Raw genomic sequence first — 22614 nt, 5'->3', positions numbered from 1 at the left:
TTATCATTATCGTTATCATTATTATTATTGTTGTTAAGGTTGCTCATTGGATCCAACAATGAGTGCGAGAATGTGAGAATCAATATGCCCTAGTGGATGGAGTACAGGTTTGGGAGTAAGAAGGACCTGGGTTCTGATCCCGACTCTGCCACTTGTCTGTAGTGTGACCTCGGGGAAGTCACTTCATTTCTCTGCATCTCAGTTACCTCATCTGTAAAATGGGGATTGTGACTGTGAGCCCTTATGTGGGACAGGGACTGTGTCCAACACAATCATCTTGTATCTTCCCCAGGGCTTAGTACAGTGTCTGGCATATAGTAGGTACTTAACAAATACCACTATTATTATTATGCTGGTTCAAATTGGGTGTGGGGAAGGTTGCCTGGTGCTACATTGAATGAATGAGAGAGCAGTTATCACCTTAATTAGAATGTCCAGGATAGGTATTAGTCACAGCTGGGCTCTGTAGCTTCCACAACCTTTCTTCTTTTGTCCATTCTCCCTCCTTCTCCCTGCCTTATCCCTTCCTGTTCCCTCCAGCCTCAGCCTTTAGTGCTTCAGCCCTGAGGGAACAGCAGAGTGACTGCTATTAGAAGCCTAGTGGAAAGAGTCTGGGCCTGGGAGTCAGAGGAACTAGGTTCTAATTCTGGTTCTGCCAATTCCTCTGCCAACTGCTTGCTGTATGACCTTGGGTAAGTCAATTCACTTCTGTGCCTCGGGGTCCTCATCTATAAAATGGGGATTCAGACTGTGAGCCCCATGTGAGGCAGGGATTGTCCCAACCTGATCTACTTGTATCCACCGCAGCACTTAGTACAGTGTCTGGCACACAGTACGTGTTTAACAAATACCAGAGGTATTATTATTATCAATATGATTATCTGTGCCTCAGTTTCCAAAACTGTAAAATGATGACTCAGTACCTGTTCTCCCTCCTACTTAAGATTGTAAACCCCATGTGGGACAGAGACTGTGTTTGACCTAGTTAACTTGTACATACCCCAGAGTTTACAACAGTGTTTGGCATATAGTAAAAGTTTAACCATGAAATATCATAAATCAAATGAACAAACATCTCCCAGCATTTAGGCAGTCAAGCTGCATTAGAGATTGGATGGATACTGCATGTTTCACTTGTACCTGCCCCACATCCGCTGATAAGGTTTTTTAAATCTGGCCTGATCCAAGGATATCCATGGGTACCAACAGAAAGATTGCAGGTCAGACAAGGTTGAGAGTTGTTTTGGTGCAGTGGACTTACAGGGGAGAAATTCACAGACAGAGGGAAGAACGAGAACGAGGTGTCAAGAGTAGGAGAATCAGGAGTGAAAATCTTTAGAAGATGAGTTTGATGAGAGCAAAGATTGTGAGCTGGGGAGTTGTGAGAAAAAAGGATCTATATGTAAGATGGAGAAAACGGCAGAGACCCTTGAAGCCGGTGCTAAAAAGTTTCTCTTTGATGTGAACGAAAATAGGTAGCCACTGCAGAGTTCAGAAGAGTGGAAAGACACATGCCAAAGTAAATTTTGTGAACATGATCTAGGAAGTGGTGTGTATCATACATTAATCAATGGGAGGTTGGTGACTGGGAAAATAGTAAGACTGATTCAGCAGTTTAATAATGAATTCTAAAAGAATGAGCAGATCAGGGAAATACTGTGATAGGAGAACCAGCAGAATGTATTAATTAAATGACTAAGAGCCCTCAAAGTGGGAAATTGCAGACGACACCATGTTTGTGGGCTTCTAGGACAGGTAGGACTGTGTGTTATCTACAGACATGGAAAAGTTAGGAAGCAGAGTGGGTTTAGAAGTCAGTTTTTGATATGTTAACTTTGAGGCACTGGTGGACATCCCATGTGGAGAAGTTCTGAAAGGAAGAGGAAATGTGAGATGGATTAGCAGAAGAGAGGTTAGGGTTAGGGAGGTAGATTTAGAAATCCTCTGTATAGAGCTAGTAGCTGAAATCATGCAAGCAAGCAAAGAAAGTGAGTGCAAAGTGACAAGGGTTGGGAACCAAGTCCAGAGCCTTGTAGAGCACTCAGAGTTAGGGGGTGAAATGTGGAAGAAGAGCCAGCTAACGAGAATGAAAAGGAATTATCAGAGAGGTAGAAGGAGAACCAGGTAATTTCTATATTAGAATCAATCGTATTTATTGTTTACTCTGTCAGAACACTGCACTAAAAGCTTGGGAAAGTACAACACAACAATGTAAAAGACACAGTCCCTGCCCACAGTGATCTTACAGTTTAGAAGGGGAGACAGACATTAATATAAATAAATACATTGTGGATATATATATGTATAAGAGCTGTGGGGGGCTGGGAGAGAGGTGGTGAATAAAAGTAACAAATCAGGGTGATGCAGAAGGGAGTGGGAAAAGTGGAAATGAGGGCTTAGTCGGGGAAGACATCTTGGAGGAGATGTGCCTTTAATAGGGCTTTATAGGTAAGGAGATAATTGTCCATATGAAGAAGGAGGGTATTCCAAGCCAGAGGCAGGACATGGGAGAGAGGTTGGCAGTGAGATAAACAAGATCAAGGTACGGTGAGTAAGTTTGCATTACAGGAATCAAGTGTGTGGCTGGGTTGAAGTAGGAGAGTAGCAAGGTGAGGTAGGAAGCAGAGAGGCTTCCTCTCTAGGTAGAGAAGCAGCGTGGCTCAGTGGAAAGAGCACGGGCTTGGGAGTCAGAGGTTGTGGGTTCGAATCCCTGCTTTGCCACTTAGCTGTGTGACTGTGGGCAAGTCACTTAACTTCTCTGTGCCTCAGTTACCTCATCTGTAAAATGGGGATTAAGACTGTGAGCCTCACGTGGGACGACCTGATTACGCTGTATCCACCCCAGCACTTAGAACAGTGCTCTGCACATAGTAAGCCTTAACAAATACCAACATTATTATTATTAGGAGAGGGCAAGGTGATTAAGTGTTTTAAAGCCTATGGTAAGGAGTTTTTGCTTGATGCAGAGGTGGATGGGCAACCACTGGAGGTCCTTGAGGAATGGGGAAACACGGACTGAACATTTCTGTAGAAAAATGATCCAGGCAACCGAATGAAGTACGGACTGGAATGGGGAGAGGTCAGAAGCAGGGAGGTCAGCAAGGAGGCTGATACAGTAATCAAGGTGGGATAGGATAATTGCCTGGATTAATGTGGTACCACTTTGGATGGAGAGGAAAGGACATATTTTAGCGATGATGTGAAGGTTGAATCTACAGGATTTAGTGGTAGATTGAATATGTGAGTTGAATGAGACAGAAGTCAAGAGATATGGGCTTGTGAGACAGTAAGGATGGTGGTGCTCTCTACAGTGATGGTGAAGTCAGAGGGAGAACAGAGTTTGGGTGGAAAGGAGTTCTGTTTTGGACATGTCAAGTTTTGAGGTGATGGCAAGATATCCAAGTACAGATAGGGAGAGATATCAGGGCTGGAGACGTAGATTTGGGAGTCATCTACATTGAAATAATTGAGGCCATCATGAGAGTGAATGAGTTCTCCAAAGGAGGGGGTGTAGTTGGTGAATACGAGGGGACCAAAAACTGAACCTTGAGGGACACCCACAGTTAAGGGATGGACGACAGAGGAGGAGCTCGTGAAAGAGACTGCAAATCAGCGGCCGGAGAGATAGGAGGAAAACCAGGAGAGAACAGTGTCAGTGAAGCCGAGGTTGGATACTGTTTCCAGGAGAAGGGAGACAAAATAAAGGCAGGAAGACAGAAAGGTAGATATCCTAGAGAGAGCTGAAGGATGCAGAAAAAAACTTTTTGTTATAAGTACAAGACAGATGTAAGCAAATTTGAAGGCAGAGGCAAAGGAACCATCAAAGTGAAATTTTGAAGATATCAGTGTGAGAGAATCCATCTGGTTATAATATAGTGAACCATGCCTCCTGGAATCGCAAAGTAGCTGCAGACTAAAATGTAGCAAGCCCTGCCTTTGCAGTACAACACAAAAAGTTCAGTGGAGAAATTTTTCAAAGACCTTAAAAACCATTTGGCACCATCAAATCTGATTTGGGCTCTGACAACTACTAAGCCAATTGGCTGCCCAATTTTGGCAGCAGTTGTACCATTGTCTTCTCCAAGCTATACTCAATATCAAATAATCGTGCTAAGGTAATCAACAACAAATCCTGGCTCGCCATCAGTAGAACATCATCATCATAACCACTCTCATCACTGTCATCACCATGACTATCATCGACAGCATCTTCTGGGAAGAATCATGGCCTACTGGAATGAGCTTCGGTCTGGAAGTCAGGACACTATAACCCTGGCCTGTTATGTAACCTTGGGCAAGTCACGTAATCTCTTTACCTCAGTTCCATAAGAAGAAGGGGAAATAACTCTGCTATTCATTCAATAGTATTTACTGAATGCTTACTATGTGCAGAGCACTGTACTAAGCGCTTGGAATGTACAATTCGGCAACAGATATGTACATAGGTGCTGTAGGGCTGGGAAATACTATGGTGGAAATGATCCAGAAAGAGATGAAAGTGGAGCATAAGACCTGTGGATGTTAAAAGAGGAATACATTACAAAGGAGGGCAAAAAGGATGAGAAAAGGTTCTGGAATTCAAAGATTACCAAGAGACTCATAAACGTACAGACATTTCTCTATGAAATAATATTCAATCAATCAGTCAACCATATTTATTGAGTGCTTATTGTGTGCAAGGCACTGTACTCAGTGGTTAGAAGAGTACAACCTAACAATATAGCACGTGGCTCAGTGGAAAGAGCCCAGGCTTGGGAGTCAGGGGTCATGGGTTCGAATCCCCGCTCTGCCACTTGGCAGCTGTGTGACTGTGGACAATTCACTTAACTTCTCTGTGATTCAGTTATCTCATCTGTAAAAGGGGGATTAACTGTGAGACTCACATGGGACAACCCGATTACCCTGTATCTACCTCAGCACTTAGAACAATGCTCTGCACATAGTAAGTGCTTAACAAATACCAACATTGTTATTATATAGCAGACATAAATTCAAGAGCACTTCGTTCCATAAAGGAGATTCTATGATGACAAAAGCCAGTTTTATGCCACACGTGCCTAATACCTATCATTCATTCAATAGTATTTATTGAGCGCTCATTATGTGCAGAGCACTGTGCTAAGTGCTTGGAATGTACAATTCGGCAACAGTTAGAGGCAATCCCTGCCCAATGACGGGTTTACAGTCTAATCGGGGATATAACCGGGCTTTGAAAGGTGTCTGACCTGATTTAAGGATATTTCCTGCTCCTACCTAGCTGAAAGTTTCTACTTTTTGCTCATAAAGGATGGAGGATAAAGCGAAATTGCTGGAGTGGTATGGAATGTGCTGCCCTCTAATGGACCGTCTTCAAGGTGTTGGAATTAGTATGTTTGCTTTCATATTTGGTGGAGCATTCATTGGTCTCTAGCTTGGATTTGAAAAACTTAACCTATGACGTGTGAAGTTCCTAGGCACATGACCAAAATGCCATTTATACAACTGGCCTCATCTTTTCAGGGAATGGTTCACATAAGAATGAGAAGCAGCGTGACTCAGTGGAAAGAGCCCAGGCTTGGGAGTCATAGGTCATGGGTTCTAATCCTGACTTCGCCGCTTGTCAGCTGTGTGACTTTGGGCAAGTCACTTCACTGGGCCTCAGTTCCCTCACCTGTAAAATGGGGATGAAGACTGTAAGCACCACATGGGACAACCTGATAACCTTGTATCTCCCCCAGTGCTTAGAACAGTTCTTTGCACATAGTAAGCACTAACAAATACCATCATTATTATAAGAGAATGCTCATTGCTTTACATTATCTGTTCAGCTGGTATAAGATGGAGATGCTGACTTTATATAACTTTTATGTGTATTTTCTTCACAGTTCCAGTGGAGCTGATTTATGTATCGGTTTATTGTTATAAAGTAAGCACTTAACAGATACCATCATTACCCTCCCAAGCACTTAGTACACTGCTTTGCACATAGTAAGTGCTCAATAAATATGACTGAATGAATGATTAAATGAATGTGATATTTCTGATTCCTCAGAATTTTAATCCAAAGCAGAAACAATCCATTTGTATCAAATGAGAAAGATACAACTAAATTGAGTTTAATATTCTTATTGTGATAGAAAAATTGTCATTGAAGATCCAATAATTGAAACTAAAATATACATAATAAAATTAAAAGTGAGGTATTTGGCTTAAAGTTATAAACTGGATAGCTGGGGGTATTCTATTTGCTACCCTGCTATGCCCCCTTGTGACAACTGTCATGAGCTTCATTTTTGGTTTATAATCCCTTCAATTTTATTCCATACATGGGTTGTGGTATTCGTTAAACATTTACTATGTATAAGCATATCTAGAACTCCTGACTGATCTGATTTATATGTCTTTAATGAACTCACAGAATAGTACTTGTACTTGACATAGTACTTGTTTACAAAGTTTATAAATCAGAGTTACAAGTTTTCTTTAAAGCATATAAATTAGTATTATCTTATTGAGTGGTATCCAAAATGGCTCTGCAGTGCATTGGGTGGAAGTAATTCCTTAGATCAGCCCAATATTAAGCAAAATACAGGGCCAATATGAGCTTCTGGACAATGGAAACTCAAGGGCAAAATTTACTCCCAACTTCTGCTCTCCCCAGGTAACACAAGCTCCTGACATACCAGGCTCATTTCAGTGAAATACTGGGGTTAAAAGAGATCTAGGCATGAAACTGAAGTATTGTTTGATCAGACGAAGATGGTTTTGGTGATCTCAACGAATTACCTACCCGAATAACCATGGTCTATACTTGTACCATAGAGCTGAGAACAAGACTAACTGCCATAGATAGAAGAATGAGACACTTTTTAACATGGCAAATCAATTCAAGGGTGGAGCAACTACTGACTTCATGAGTTTTGAAATCAACAGCATGCCCTGGCAAGGCCAGGGACTTTTATACTCCTCATCCTTTTCTGGATAGTCTTCCCAGTGCTCAATACAGTGCTTTGCCCAAGTAAGTACTCAAGTACTCAATACATATCATCAGTGGCAAAGGAAAATAGCAGTTCTTTAGTTTACAAGAACATAGAAATTAATACAGATTGCAGATATTAAACAGGCCAATTAAATGATATATATGTTCAGCTATCCTTGCTAAGTTTCACACAGTGTATGCTTTAGTTATCAAGTTCAAGCAAGAAATGTAAAACCCACTGGATATGCAAAAAAAAAAAACCCACTAAAAAAACTAACTCCTCTGAATGTTTTGTTACAAGAGAAATACAAATTGTAAAAATAAATCATTTAGATCTTTTTTAACATAATTCTAAGAATCATGGTTATTTTCTAAATCTCTAACAGAAGTATTTTTCACTTTAATCTGTCAAAAAGTGTATCCTTAACACAGGTCTTTTCTGACTACTGAATTTCCTAGAATTCTGTGTTTTCTGTAATATAATTCTAACTTAAACCCCCGATAAACATATTTAGCCTATTTTGTGTTTTGACCTTGAGATGTGTTTGATTAGGGTACAGTAAAAAGCCAAGAACATCAATATCTAAATGTGAAACAATTTGAATTTGAAAGTCTTCTTTAAACCTAACTAGCTAAACAAAATAAAAAGTTTCAATCAGCTGTATGAATCTTGTTTTTTTTGTTCACAGACATCTGTATACTATCTGAATACATTTAATAAGTCAACTGACATGATAAGATGTGTGTGAAGTGGGAAGGCATGATTTGAGCAGTAGCTAAGGAGAAAATAACTTGGACAGTTTCCAAATTCTTTAAAACTGGGCACTGAAGCTTAAATACCATAAATAACTGCACAACAGGTGTCAACTTGTAAAATTTCTACAGCTGGCATCTATGAAATTGGTGGATACATGTAAATAGCATTTTCTATAACCAAGAAATGAAAAAAAATTGAGCCTCTGATGTAATCATTTCTTGGGAGAAGACACCTACAAAGTGAAATGAATATAACTGGAAGAAAATTCTACTCCCCAAAAGTCAGAAGGGGCAGTGTCAAAAGGTAGTTACAATGTAAATACAACTTCTAGTCAAGCAGAAGCATGAAAATGCAAATATTCAACTACTTATAAATATTCCACATTTCTTTCTCAGGAGCTGCACTTGCAGAAATGCAACAAATAATGTAATAACGAAGCTTCCTTGAGACATCAAGGATGGGCATGAGCGTATTTGAACACTTGTGGTTTTATTTATCTGAATTTTACAGCTCAGTAACACTCTAGCAGACACTTGTGGATATGCTGAGAAGGGATAGTATTAAGTCTATACTAAATACATATACTTCTTGAATATATATTAGGATGAGTTACTCACCTAGATTTTGATTTCTTGTTTTACAGGACTTCATTTTCTTGGCCCTTTTTAGCATTAATTGGGCAGTAGAAACATTTTTAAAACCCCTGTAGGAAGGTGATGTTTCATTAAATGTGTTTATAAGTGATACTTATGCAAACATGTAGAATTTTTATTCACATAAGATGAGTAGGAATTTTTTATAATATCCAAAACGGTACTTCAAAAATATTCAGATTTTTATGAAGGACAGGGCAGAATAGGTAAGAAATTCTAGTTTAATTGACATCCGAGGAAATTCCACAGATTCTAAATCTAAAAGAGATCAATTTTTTCAACTATAGGTTTCAAGTCATTTGAAAAGCAAGCATAAAGTATATTAACATACCATTCTTCTGAAATTTGTTCTTCTTTTTCAGATTTTGATGGAATTTTCCTGCTACTCTTCAAATCGGATTGACAGGACAAACTTCCACTTTCCGATCTGGCAAGAGAGAACTGCTGTTATCTGAGTTAGTTCGAGTAGGGCTATAAAGTTTGCAGGCTTTTTAAAATGGCAAACTGTTAATGACTTCCAAAACTCAGAAATAAAATCTATTTTAAATTACAGAAGAAGACTTTATCTTGTGAGGTAATTAAATTCTGCCATCAATTCAAAATGTTTACATTTCAATTACTTGAAGCACGTTTCAATCCCTTTCCACAAAGGACTGGAACACTGAAGGATTTTTCTTTAAATCCTTAACTTCACGAAATTATCTCAAGTTGAATGACCACTTATGAAACATACTTTGATTAAAAACTTGCTTTAGACTATTTCATCCACCCACCTTATGCAATTTAATTAAATAAAACCCATCTAACATTCTGCTTTGATATTGTAATCATGCCCACTCACACAAATCTAAAAGAAAAAAACAACACTTGAAATTACTTCTACTCCTAATTTTTGCTGGTGAAGCAAGATTGTTTGCAATAATGTCTAAAACTATTGATTGTACTTACTTGCTACTAAGCTGAGCGTAATCTTGTGAAAATGAATTTTCTCTCTTACTACACTGCCATGCTTGAGGCAGCTGCCTGGTTAGCTTAGGTGAATTGTCATCAGATCTCAAATATTCAGGATGCTTATCAGAAAGAAAAAGGTTAAAATAAATGATACAATACTGAGAGTTGGTGTGCATTTCAAAATTCTATTGACTGATGTATGACAATCACCCAAGCATTTTGAAGGAGCTCTTAATTTGAGGAGGGGGTACTTTTTACATTACTGTAAAAACAAAGTGATCATGAAAAGAAGATTTATGAAATACATTTCTAAATTCCCTTTGTTGTAATGGGGAGGAAAATATAATTTGGAATTGTTTGCATTTAGTAAAATGAATAATTACCATAAACTAAAAAAAGCCAGAAAGATTAAACTTCAAAGTTTATCAAATAAATAACAGACATTACAGTTCATCGACCTTTAACTGAAAATCCTCAGCTGTTGTCATCTAATGCAGGGTTTAGTATTTTTAAACTATTATGTCAACAATTTTTAATCCATGGCCAAACATGCAGCTGAGGCATATCATCATTTTTTTTTTTTTGCTACTGTGAAGTAAAGTGTTGAAAGAAATCCAAAATAAAGAAAAAATTTGAAGCAAATGAAAGAAAAATTACATGAAAAATTACATCTGGGGATGAAGAGGAAGTTAGAGGCTTCTAAAAGTAATCGTGTTTTTCAAGTCAATAAATTGAAGTATTAATCACCCAAGTGTAGCATAACTCTGAGGAATGAACAAAGAACGACCACTAAGAAATTTCCATGACATGTTACCTTTGGCCAGTGCAGCTGGCCTGGGATAAGCAGTGTTTTTGAAGGGAGGCGGGTGGACTCTGACTTTAGCCATTCTTTTTCTAGGGCAGTCTGTGTGAATGAGGAAAGTCAAAAAATGCACTGATAAAATCAATTTAATTTAGATAACTTTTACCAACTCTCCTTAAGCTGATTTTGTCCTGCGTACATTGCTGAAGTTTTCATGTCATATATCAGAATTTTCACTTGCAAGGATATCTCGATCCTCATAATCATTGGATAGGTGTTACAATGAAATATCTAATGCCACTATTTTTACCAAAAAAAAAATCATTTCCATGACATGTTACCTTTGGCCAGTGCAGCTGGCCTGGGATAAGCAGTGTTTTTGAAGGGAGGCGAGTGGACTCTGACTTTAGCCATTCTTTTTCTAGGGCAGTCTGTGTGAATGAGGAAAGTCAAAAAATGCCCTGATAAAATCAATTTAATTTAGATAACCTTTACCAACTCTCCTTAAGCTGATTTTGTCCTGCGTACATTGCTGAGGTTTTCATGTCATATATCAGAATTTTCACTTGCAAGGATATCTCGATCCTCATAATCATTGGATAGGTGTTACAATGAAATATCTAATGCCACTATTTTTACCAAAAAAAAAAAAATCATGACAAGACTCTGACCTCAAGTTGCCTAGTAAAATGATAAATTAGAAGTGCAAAGAGTTGAAAATTTTATGACTTTATTATACATATCTCCAATAGTCTTGTAACTATTTCTCTGAGATAAAACATATCTCCATCTGAAATATTCCAACTCAAAATTCTATTTTACATACATTAATATCTCAGTTGAATTAAGCTAGAGCATCATTCCAGGTACACAGGTGGATTTGAACTTTGGGAAAACAATTAGCCTGGTTAAAGCAACACCCCTCAGCACTATGACATATGCTGCCTGCCATGACGATTTTGAACAAAAATTTAGTTAACTTGTGAGTAATGTGATTTAGCTCTGGTTGGAATATGTGGGTTCAGGACAGAGACTTTTAAAAATGCTTTGAAATTTGGGGTAAAATATGATCCCAAATTAAAATCTGTAAAGTCAACAACAAAATCATTTTTTAAAACATCTACAGAGCACAGATCTCTGTACTAAGCACTTGGGATATATGGAAAAAATGTAATTGCACACCACACTAATCATGAGAAGGAATATAAACTTAGAAACAATGTCCTAGACTGTAAATTCCTTGAGTGGAGTGTTCATGTTCATTGTTTCCATTGTACTGTCCCAAGCACTTAGTAAAACGTTCAATGGAGGCTACTGGTTGATTTATCTAAACCTTGAAAAGTCACAAAAAAAACCCTCAAGACACTAATAATAATAAATGCGGTCATTGTAAAGTTCTTCCTATGTGCCAAGCATTATATCAAGTACTGGGGTAGAATCGAGATAATCAGGTTCCTAACTATTCTAGTGTTTGGAATATTTTTTATTTCAAACTGCTTTCTGAAAAATAGTTCCATTTTATCCAAATTAATTAAACTTACACATGTAACATTTTTTGGTAGTTTTCTCACAAATGATGGCATGTAATTCCCAAGTAGGATAGCAATTTGTGGCTGAATTAACTTGTTCTTTTGCTTACTATCTCCGTTAGAAGTTCTATTACTATCTTGTGATGTGTGAATCACCTTTAGAATTTCATTCATTTGGAACAGCTGCCCATGCAACGTCATTTATTCACTTTTTTCAAAATTCACCTTGTGTAATATTTTACCCAGACTACAGTGAGCTCTGGGATAGATAAAAGGTAAATTGGACCCAGACCGGGACTAAGATGGGGTTCACAGTCTAAGGGGAAGAGGGAACTGATATTTCAAACCCATTTTAGAGATGATGAAACTGAGACACTAAGACATGAAGTGACAAATACGGCAAGTAGTGGAGTCAGGACAAGAATCCCGGTGTCCAGATTCCCAGGCCCGTGCTCCTTCCACTAGACTATAGAAAAATAATGCTAATATTGAGAATAATTAAGAAGCAGCATGGCTCAGTGGAAAGAGCATGGGTTTGGGAGTCAGAGGATGTGGGTTCTAATCCCACCTCTGCCACTTAACAGCTGTGTGACTTGGAGCAAGTCACTTAACTTCTCTGTGCTTCAGTTATCTCATCTGGAAAATGGGGATTAAGACTGTGAGCCCCATGTGGGACAACCTCATTACCTTGTATCTACCCAGCGCTTAGAACGGTGCTTTGCACATAGTAAGTGCTTAACAAATACCAAAATCATTATTATTATTATTAAATAATAATAATATATGCTACATATAAATAATATGCTATTCATTAACAGCTTCCTGTGTGCCAAGCCCTACACTATGCACAGGAATAGATAACAGGTAACCAGGTCGGACATGGTCCCTGTCCCACGGAGGGCTCCCAATTGTTATGGGAGGGAGAACAGGTATTTAATCCTAATTTAACAAATGGAGAACCTGAAGCACAAAAAAGTTCAGTGACTTGGCAAGGTCACCGAGAAGGCAAATGGCAGAAACGGAATTATCCACTCAATCATTCATTCAGTTGTATTTATTGAGCGCTTACTAAGTGCAGAGCACTGTACTAAGCGCTTGGAACGTACGATTCAGCAACAGATAGAGACAATCCCTGCCCAACAACGGCCTCACATAGAGCCGAGGTCCTCTGAGTCCCACATCTGGGTTCTTTCCACTAGTGGGGACTCTCACTTCAGGTCAATGAACCTTTAGCAGCCCAGCTTCCATATATGGCAGGTTTATCCAACTGTCTCCAATTTCTCTAGGTGTTCCGGCTTCACCTGCCCTCTGCTCCTGCAGAGAAGCAGGGCTTGGGACTTTGCCACGTCTGACGGCGTGAGAGTCAAGCCTCGGACCTACGGCGTATTCTGGACCGAGTGGCAGGAACTAAAATCGCATTCCAATTTAATGGGCCCTCTACCACTCGGAGAGGTGGGAATTGAGTGCACAACGGTGAGTAGGGGACAGTGCTCTGATGGTGGATTAGTAAACAAAGCCTTAGAGCCACCACGCAACATGGCTTCATGCATTTGTGCTTTGGTTGCAATGCACAAATTCATGAACAATGCCCAAATTCATTCATTTGTGCATTGGGCAGTTGGACTGCAGCCTCCATTTTTAAGAAGGGACTAATCTGTTTTGGCAGTTGTTCATTCACATCTGCCAACTTCATTATTTATCTGATTGCCTCTTAATAACCTAAGTGCATCATATCCCTGTATCTGTCCAATGTCTCCATTTCCCCCCAACATAAATCCCATCTACCTCTGCTTAGGGCCCACCTCCTTCTGACAAACTCAGAGTCCTTGGCTCCTCCCCCCACCCTGTGACCCCAGTTTTGTACTCTTTCTTTCCTTTCATTGCAGCTACAGGGTTGACTACTTGAAGATCTGAATGCAACTCTCAGCAAAAGGGTTATTTACCAACTTTTAAATTAACAGTCAAAGTTTGTTGCACTTTTTTTCAATTTAGTTTTACATGCTATCAAGGCTATGGATTTCAATGGCATTTCACATTTCTTTAACTTTTAATACATCTTATGATACATTTGGAAATAGCAAAGGGATTTTAGTAGAAGACAAAATGGTAAAAATTATTTAGGAGGATCATAAGCATAAATGATGAAACACAACTAAAGCCCCAGATTTATAATTAAAGTCCAATTAGCTAATGTGAAGCACATTCAGCACTACCAAAAACAATTGGATAAAAAAAGTCAGCTTGGGCCAAAAGTCATAAATGCATCTCTTTAAATTTTAAAAAAAAGTTTTCTTCCATTATTTTTCCCCTAGAAATGTATAATATATCCTCTAAATGCTTAAAAAATGATTGAAAAATGGTTTGATTGAATATTTCAAATATTACCTATATTAAGTTTTAGTTTCTTCTCTTTTGACTTTAGGATTGGATTTGTTTACGTGGTAAAAATGAACAAACAATTGTTGAGAAGATTTTGGATATTTATGCTGCTTCACCAGAATAAAATGTGATCAACAGACTTGTAATCCATCCCTCTCAGAAAAAGTAATTCCATTAGACCAATATAGAATGTCGGACCCTTACAAAAATACCTCAAGTGGAAGATGACTCTATACCATATGATGGCACTAACTAAAAAGTAACATCATTTTTAACATTAAGCGGTGCCTAGAAAGACAGGGATATTTTTTAAATTTAGATTGAGTTTGGGGGAATACAGAGTCTGCAGAGGCTCATTCCTTATCCCCTTACCTATACCCTCTGTGAATTTGAGGGATTTTGGACTTTTCTCCCTTGCACTTCAAGCTCACTCCCCTATCTTTCTGGTCACCCCATACACCCCTCTACTTTAAATTTATTTGTGGTAATTTTGATTTACTTTTATAATAATAATGTTGGTATTTGTTAAGTGCTTACTATGTGCAGGGCACTGTTCTAAGCGCTGGGGTATACAGGGTAATCAGGTTGTCCCACATGAGGCTCACAGTCTTAATCCCCATTTTACAGATGAGGTAACTGAGGCACAGAGAAGTTAAGTGACTTGCCCACAGTCACACAGCTGACAAGTGGCAGAGCTGTAATTAGAACCCATGACCTCTGACTCATTCATTCAATAGTATTTATTGAGCGCTTACTATATGCAGAGCACTGTACTAAGCACTTGGAATGTACAATTCGGCAGATAGAGACAATCCCTGCCCAATGATGGGCTCACAGTCTAATCGGAGGGAGACAGACGGCAGAGCAAAACAGGACAAAACAGAAACAAGACAACATTATCAAAATAGAATCAGGGGGATGTACACCTCATTAAAAAATAAATAGGGCAATGAAAATATATACAAATGAGCACAGTGCTGAGGGGAGGGGAAGGGAGGAGCCTGTGCTCTTTCCACTACAGCTCCAACGTGATGTGCCTCGCTGCTATTATTAATGCGCTGACCCTTTATGTGCCTGGTGTTTCTCAGCCCCTGGATTGCAAAATCAGGACTCTGGTTGGGTCGGGATGGGGAAGAAGACACAGCAGTGGCAGAGGAAGAGAAGGGAGGGGGACTCGGTTGAGATGCTCAGTGGCTGCAACCAAAGGGAAGAAGAGTAAAAAGGGATGGGTGCAGAGACTCTGTAATTGACACTGGCAAGGGATGCATAGTCAGGTAGGGCCTAAACAGGCAGAGACAGAATTTAGACTGGGGAAATGGGGTGATAAAAATGATCTTGGGGTGTGGATAAGGGAATATGACACATTTAGTTTAACAGGAAATCAAGTAGAAGATAAAGTTGACAGAGGTGAAAAAAAAATTGAAACAACAGATAATCCCTTCTTTAAAGGGGTTACAGAAAAAGGAAAATTTGCTGGGTAGCCAAGTAACTCACTCTACAGAGCACTTGGAAGTGTACCACAGATATGGTCGGTACAACATAAATACCTATATCAGGGTAATAATAATAATGATAATGAGGGTGACTGTAGTATTTATTAAGCACTAAGTGCCCTGGGGCACAATCAACATAATCAGGTTGGATACAGGCCCTGATCTACATGAGCTTCAAAATCTCAGAAATCATTTAGCACATTTGAGAACTGGCTTGCACATGAAAATGTCCTGCGACTCAACTCCCTGGAGAAAACTGCATCTGATACATCTTTTTAATAGTACTTGTGAAGAGCCTACTATATGCCAGCCACCATACTAAGACCTGCGGTAGATGCAAGCTAATCAGATTGTACACAGACCATATGCCACATTAATTTATTAATTCAATCAAATCTACTTAGTGCTTACTGTGTGCAGAGCACTGTACTAAGTGTTTGGAAAAGTACAATGCATCAATAAAGAGAGAGAATCCCTGCCCTCGACAAGCTCACAGTCTTAATTCCTATTTTATGGATGAGGTAACTGAGGCATACGGAAGTTGAGTGACTTGCCCAAGGTCACACAGCAGACAAGTAGTCAAGCTGGGTCCAGAAGCCAGGTCCTCTGATTCCCAGGCCCATGCTCTAGCCATTAAGCCACATTGCTTCTCAGTGATAAGATCTTCAAAAGGAAGAAATCGTAAATTTATTTTGTATCTGTTTAAGTTCCTGGAATTTTTGTTTTTAGAATGTTTTCTGTAAAATAGTTCCATTTCGCAGAATTGCTTAAGCATAATAATAACAATAATAATATTTTTTTTTGTTAAATGCTTACCAGGTACCAAACACTGTAATAAGCTCTGGCGTAATTACAAGATAAGCAGGTCAGATACAAATCCTGTCCCCAGTGGGGATCACATTCTAAATAGAAGGGAGAACAGGTATTGAATCCTCATTTTTCCAAGAAGGAAACTAAAACACAAAGTAGTTAAGTGATTTGCCCAAAGTCACTCTGTAATAAAATCTATTTACAAATTTCTGGTAAATGACATTATGCATTTCCCAAGTGGGATAACAATAAATAGCTGTATTACCTTGTTTTTGTTGTTTTTTTGTTTACCAGCTTTATTAGAAAATCCATCACTATCCTGTTGTGTGCACAATACCATCTTTGTAACTTCAGTCCTTTAGAAAAGTTAGTAACTACAACTCCATTTATCCTTGTCTATCATCAGAAGTCATCTTGTGTAATGGTTTACCTAGGCTACAGTGAGCTCTAGGATAGAAAAAAACTAAATTGAACACAGCCTTGGAACCATTTGGGGAGAACAGATATTTCATACCCATTTTATGAATGATGCAGTTAAGGAATCAAGAAATTAAGTGACTGCCTAAGGGGACAAAGTTGGCAAGTAGTGAGGATGAGAATCCAGGTCTCCAAACTTTCAGGCCTGGGATCCTTTCACTAGGTTACAATAATAAAATAATGATAATAATAATGTAAATTTGTTAAATGCTCACTCTATTCTAAGCACTGTACTAAACAATGGGACAGATAAAAGATCATCAGGTCGGGACTGACATAGTCCCTAAACCCACAAGGGCACACAGTTTAAGTGGGAGGGACAGTAATTTTAATCCCGTTTTAGAAATGAGGGAACTGTGGTACAAAGATGTTAAGTGACCTGTCCAAAGTCACAGAGGAGGCAAGTGGTGGAGCTGGGAAAAGAACCCAGGTTCTCTGGCTCCCAGGCCCATGCTCTTTCCATTAGGCCATGATTCTTCTCTACGGAACTAATAACATTCTGAAGTCTCCTTTTGGCTGTGGTACACTGCCATGTGTAACTTATTTGGTCTGTTCAACTATTGTAACAAATAGAGTAAAGGATAAAGGTAAGTCAGAGAACAAGTCAAAAAAGATGAGATGAATCAAGTTATTGATTACCAAATTTTTAAGAATCTTGAATTTTTAAAGAAAGATAAACAACTTTTGCCAGCCAAACAGGCAAGCATGCCAAATAGATTTGGCACAAATAGTAGACAATGTTATTTCTTGGCCCCATAACAGCATTTATTTAATCTTTCTCCCAGTTCATGAAGTATATTACCCATTCAATTGATAATTAGATAAATACATGTTATGAATCATACTTTTAGGGGTAAACAAAAATATAAGTAGGAGATATGAATCACTGTATGTTATTACTTCTGGGTTTTGTACTTGTACATAAGAAATGAAAATATAAAAAAGCTATGGAAGAAAGAGTTCTAACACCTTCCGCCTTTCTTCCCTCTCTGTCTTCTTCAACTGCTCACATTCTGCTGCCTCCACCACTCCCTTATCTTAAAACACTTCTCTGGATCCTACTGCACTATCCAACTATCTCCCTAAATCCCTCCTCCCAATCCTGTTCAAATTCATGAAACAGGTCCAATTTCTCTCTTGTTGCCAGATCTGGATTAGACTCCGTCGATCAACCAGTGGCATCCCTTGAGCACTTACTAGGTAGAGAGTACTGCACTAAACCCTTAGGAAGGCAGAATGAAAAAGAGCTGGCAGACACAATACCTACCCTCAAGGAGCTTACCTTCTATGGGTCTTGCTACTCCATGACCTTTTAGCTGCCTTTGACATTGTGTACCACTCTCTTCTCCCGAAACCACTATCTAACCCTGGATTTTTTTCCTCTCTTGGTTCTCTAAATCTTTTTTGGCTGATCCTGTTCAATTTCATTTTCCCGCTCCTCCTCTGCCTCCCACTTTGTGATTGAGCTGTCCCTCAGATCCAGGGCTAGATTTCTTTCTCTCCTCAATCTACATTTACTTCTTTGAGGAGCTCATCTGCTTTCATGGTGTCATCTAACAAATCTGACTTGCTAGTGCTGACCTCACTTCTTTGCCATCTTGCATTTTCTCCTGACTCTAAGACATTTCTACATAATGATTATATACCATCAGTATTATTGTTATTATTATCGTATTTAGTAAGCATATTCCTAAGTAGGAGGGAGGACAGATATTGAATTCCCATTTTAGAGATGAGGAAACTGAGGCACAGAGAAGATAAATGACTTGCCCAAGGTCACATAGTGGGCAGGTGACAGACCTGGGATTAGAAACCAGATCTTCTAATTTTCAGCCCTTTACCCCTTCCACTAGGTCATGCAGCTACTACACATATAAACTCCTTGGGAGCAGGATACATGTCTATCAACTCCAATGCACTGTCCTTCATGCTTATTACAATCCTCTGCACACAGTAAGTGCTCAACAAATACTCTTGATTGACTTATTAACTGATTGGAAATCCTGTTGGTTTTACCTTCCCAAGACCTCTGCACACAGTAAGTGCTCAACAAATACTCTTGATTGACTTACTGTCTGATTGGAAATCCTGTTGGTTTTACCTTCCCAAGATCTCTAGAATACTCCCTTTTCTCTCCAACCAAAATGCTATTCTGCTGATCCAAGCACTTATTTCCCACCTTGACTACATAACATCAGTAATAGGTTCAGCATCAATCTCCTTGCTGAACCTCCCTGCCTCCTGCCTCTCCTCTCTATAGTCCATACTTCACTCTGCTGCCTGGATCACTTTTTTGGAAAAAAAAAAATCATTCAGTTCCTATCTTCCCACTCCTCCAAAACCTTTAGTTGTTGTCCAACCACCTCCACATCACACAGAAACTCCTACTAGTAAGCACTAGATTGCCCTCTCCCTCCGTTCTTATCTCACTGATCTCCTACTACAACCCTAACCTCCCTGACATCAACTTACTCTCTATATGTCGATTTTTTCTACATTGTCTACCAACCCCTTGCTCATGCTCTTTCTTTGGCTTGGGTCTTCCTCCCCTTTCTATATGACAGTTCACCACTCTCTCCACTATCAAAACCCTTCTAAAATCATGTCTCCTCCAAGAGGCCTTCCCCAACTAAACCCTCATCTCCCCTACCCACCCTCCCCTCTGCACTTGACATTCACCCTAGCCCCACAGTTCTAATGATTAAATCTTATGATCTTCGATTAGACGTAAGCCCGTCAATGGTCAGGGACTGTCTCTATCTGTTGCCGACTTGTACGTTCCAAGTGCTTAGTACAGTGCTCTGCGCATAGTAAGCGCTCAATAAATACTACTGAAAGAATGAATGAACATAACTTTATACTCTACTATTTCTCTTATCAGTAATTTAGTAATCACATTGTCCCACGTGGGGCTCAGTCTTAATCCCCATTTTACAGATGAGGTAACTGAGACTCAGAGAATTGAGGTGACTTGCCCAAGGTCACAGAGCAGACACTTGGCAGAGCTGGGATTAGAACCCATGACCTTCTGACTCCCAGGCCCGCGATCAATCCACTAAGCCATGCTAGATCACACAGATCCGGTACGCTTTCCTAGGCTATACTACTTCTATTGAGGAGAAAGACCTCTTGATTCAAATATATGCCTTCTAACGATTTTGGCTACCAGCGTTTTCTGGAGGTCATTGTGTGCCTGAATGCTACTGACATATATCAGGTGACTGGCACAGTACAGGGTAGCTAGGCTTCCCAATCAACGAATGCAGTTTGGACTGAATAGTATACTTCATATATTTCACACAACTGTAAACTTTAAATGTCTTCGAATCAGTTCAAATAAGGGACAGGAGTTCAGTTTATATTCAAAGTAGTTCTGATCCTGGTCCAATTAATTTATTCCTCCCTTCAACAAACATAAATTAGAAGACTGTTTCTGAATAATTCAGGAAATACTATATTTAAGATGGAGGATAGACTGGAAAGATTTAGTATTTGGAGCCAAATAAAAGTGCATCCAAGTTGTTCAAATTCAAGAGACCTTTATTCCCAAAACTTTTTCACTGAATAAAATGCTTAAAGGACCTTTGTAAATATATCAAATGGTACTTTAGCATGGTGAAATAATATCTGAAAAAATATGCTTGTGCTTACATTCTGAAGTTTCTTTCCAATAAAGAGAATAGAGATTTTTCATATTGTACAAAATATAAAAGATTATCTGCTATTAAGAATTAGGTCAACAATTGATTTCTTGAAGGGCTTGTTTTGTACTATTTTTTAACAAATGAAAAATTGACAGATGTTTTATATGCAGCTATCAAGCTAAGATTCTCTTTCAGTAAATAGCTGACAATTTAAGAAAAATTGTCAACGTTATTCTTCTAGAGACGAGGACCTAAACAGGTACTTGTAGTTACATTAAATGGAATAACAATTATAAAGTCTATTGATCCTCATATTTCAAAAAAATGAATTTATCAGTTGAGCAGCTTAAAGAGAATCTCTAACATCAAGAAAACGTTGAACATTTCTCTCACAGTTTTCACTCTTCTTTTTTCTTCCTACATCCTCCTTTCAACAAGTCTAGAGGTAGTGTACTGATCTATATGACCCATTATACCTATCCTTTGGATCATAAGTTTAAAATGTTCAGCTTTATAAAAATAATTTAGGGAATATCATGTGTGAAGTCACAAACTAGGTAATACTATTTATTAGGGTGGTTTTTTTTTGTAATTGAATTCAGTTTTCCACAGAAATAGTCCAAAAGATTAAGACAGAGGCTCAAGGATTCCATTTTCTTTTAAATTCAGAGGTAGAAATGAAAATGATCTACATAAAGCTATGATATTCAATTACAAACAATTACAAAGTAAGAGTAAAACAGACAACTGGGGACTGCCAGTGAGAAAGACTAAAAGAGGGAGAGAAAAGGGGTAACAAAAGATTTAGACAGATGGAAAACCATACTTGCACTTTTTTCCTGCTTTTCTGATTTTTTTAAAGAACCAGAAAGAGTAAATTACAGTACTGGCTAGTAGAAAGAAATGTACTCATAGAGTCTGGAAGTTGATGTTGATACAATTAGAACATTCTTGGCCCATGCTTCTTTGAGTGCTTTAGTAATGGAGCAATCTGAGGTTCTTGACTTCTTAGAAGTAGCTATCTCTAGGCCCTGAGGCTATGTGCTGGAAAAAATTAACAAGGCCTCACATGACTTCATCTTGTGTATAAGAAAATCACAAATGCAATGATAAACCAACATAAGGATATTGCTCCTACGATGAATCTGTAAGAGGCTAAGTGGATGCCTGGGATAATTGATAACAGGCAAATGCCCACACAAGGGTAGTTGAAAACCTCTAAATGTCTCCATTTCCAATTTGATGTAAGCTACAGTACTGAACTAAGAGTAAGCTGCCAAAAAAAATATGCATTGTTTCTCTAACAATATAACAAGGCTTTTAAATAAATCCATAGTTCAGCAGAGCAGCTGCATTTCTTCACCCAATAAGAAGTTTTTGCTTTGTAAGTGGCATCTTCATATAATGATTCTTTAAAGAAATCTTCACAATAATTAGACCCTTTTCCAAGATTCTGCAGTTTCAAGAGTCTGTGGAGGCCAAGAAACTCATTCCTTCTTTCTTAAGCTAAAGAAGCCACTTCAGGCAAATCAACATGAATAATAAATTGTTTCTATCCCACTGTAATGTCTGTGTCTATAAACTTCTCCAGGTCAGAAATCATGTCTGCTTAATGTAACTTTGAAGAGGACATAGGAAAGCTCAATATCAGATTGTAAGCAATTTTTATTCTACTAAGTGCCACTGGTGAACTTGATGCTGCAAATAGCTGTTTATTTATGGAATTAAATCAGGATCAATGGGAACATGGCAACAAACTTCCCGGGGATAATGCTGCAAGAAGGAGGACCAATAAAAGATGACTGGGAAGTAAAACACAATGAAATGATTAAAATAAAGGGAAGTTGGAGATGAAGGGAAAAAAAGGCATTGAAAATAATCCAGTATTTTTAATGGTATTTGTTAAGTGCTAGTGTGTTCCGGCACTGTTCTAAGCACTGGGGTAGATATCAGCTAATCAGGTTGGACACAGTCCATATCCCATATGGGACTCACATTCTGAATCCCTATTTTACACATGAAGGAACTGAGGCACAGAGAAGTTAAGAGACTTGTCCAAAGTCACACAGCAGAAATGTGTCAGAGCCAAGATTAGAACCCAGGTCCTCTGACTCCCAGGCCTGTGCTGTATGTTGTGAAAACCTGATAGGCTTGAATCCAC

General features: G+C 38.7%; 1 protein-coding gene across 7 annotated transcripts in view; it reads right to left on the bottom strand.

Annotated features, from left to right (window-relative positions):
- LRRIQ1 (leucine rich repeats and IQ motif containing 1) overlaps positions 1–22614 on the bottom strand; it is a 165697-nt gene that overhangs the window by 73345 nt on the left and 69738 nt on the right. For all 7 annotated transcript variants that reach the window (XR_003764483.2, XM_029079406.2, XM_029079407.2 and 4 more), the window contains 3 exons: positions 9317–9438; positions 8700–8795; positions 8333–8418 (listed from right to left, as the gene is read on the bottom strand). Coding sequence is in view for 6 of the 7 variants with exons in the window: in XM_029079406.2 (XP_028935239.1) it covers positions 8333–8418; positions 8700–8795; positions 9317–9438 (304 nt within the window). In the remaining variant the exon portion in view is untranslated. The remainder of the gene's footprint in view (positions 1–8332; positions 8419–8699; positions 8796–9316; positions 9439–22614) is intronic.

Source organism: Ornithorhynchus anatinus, chromosome 14, assembly GCF_004115215.2.
Source record: "Ornithorhynchus anatinus isolate Pmale09 chromosome 14, mOrnAna1.pri.v4, whole genome shotgun sequence".
NCBI classification, from domain to species: Eukaryota; Metazoa; Chordata; class Mammalia; order Monotremata; family Ornithorhynchidae; genus Ornithorhynchus; species Ornithorhynchus anatinus.
The sequence above is the reverse complement of the archived record's forward strand: the minus strand, read 5'-3'. Positions and strand labels throughout refer to the sequence as shown.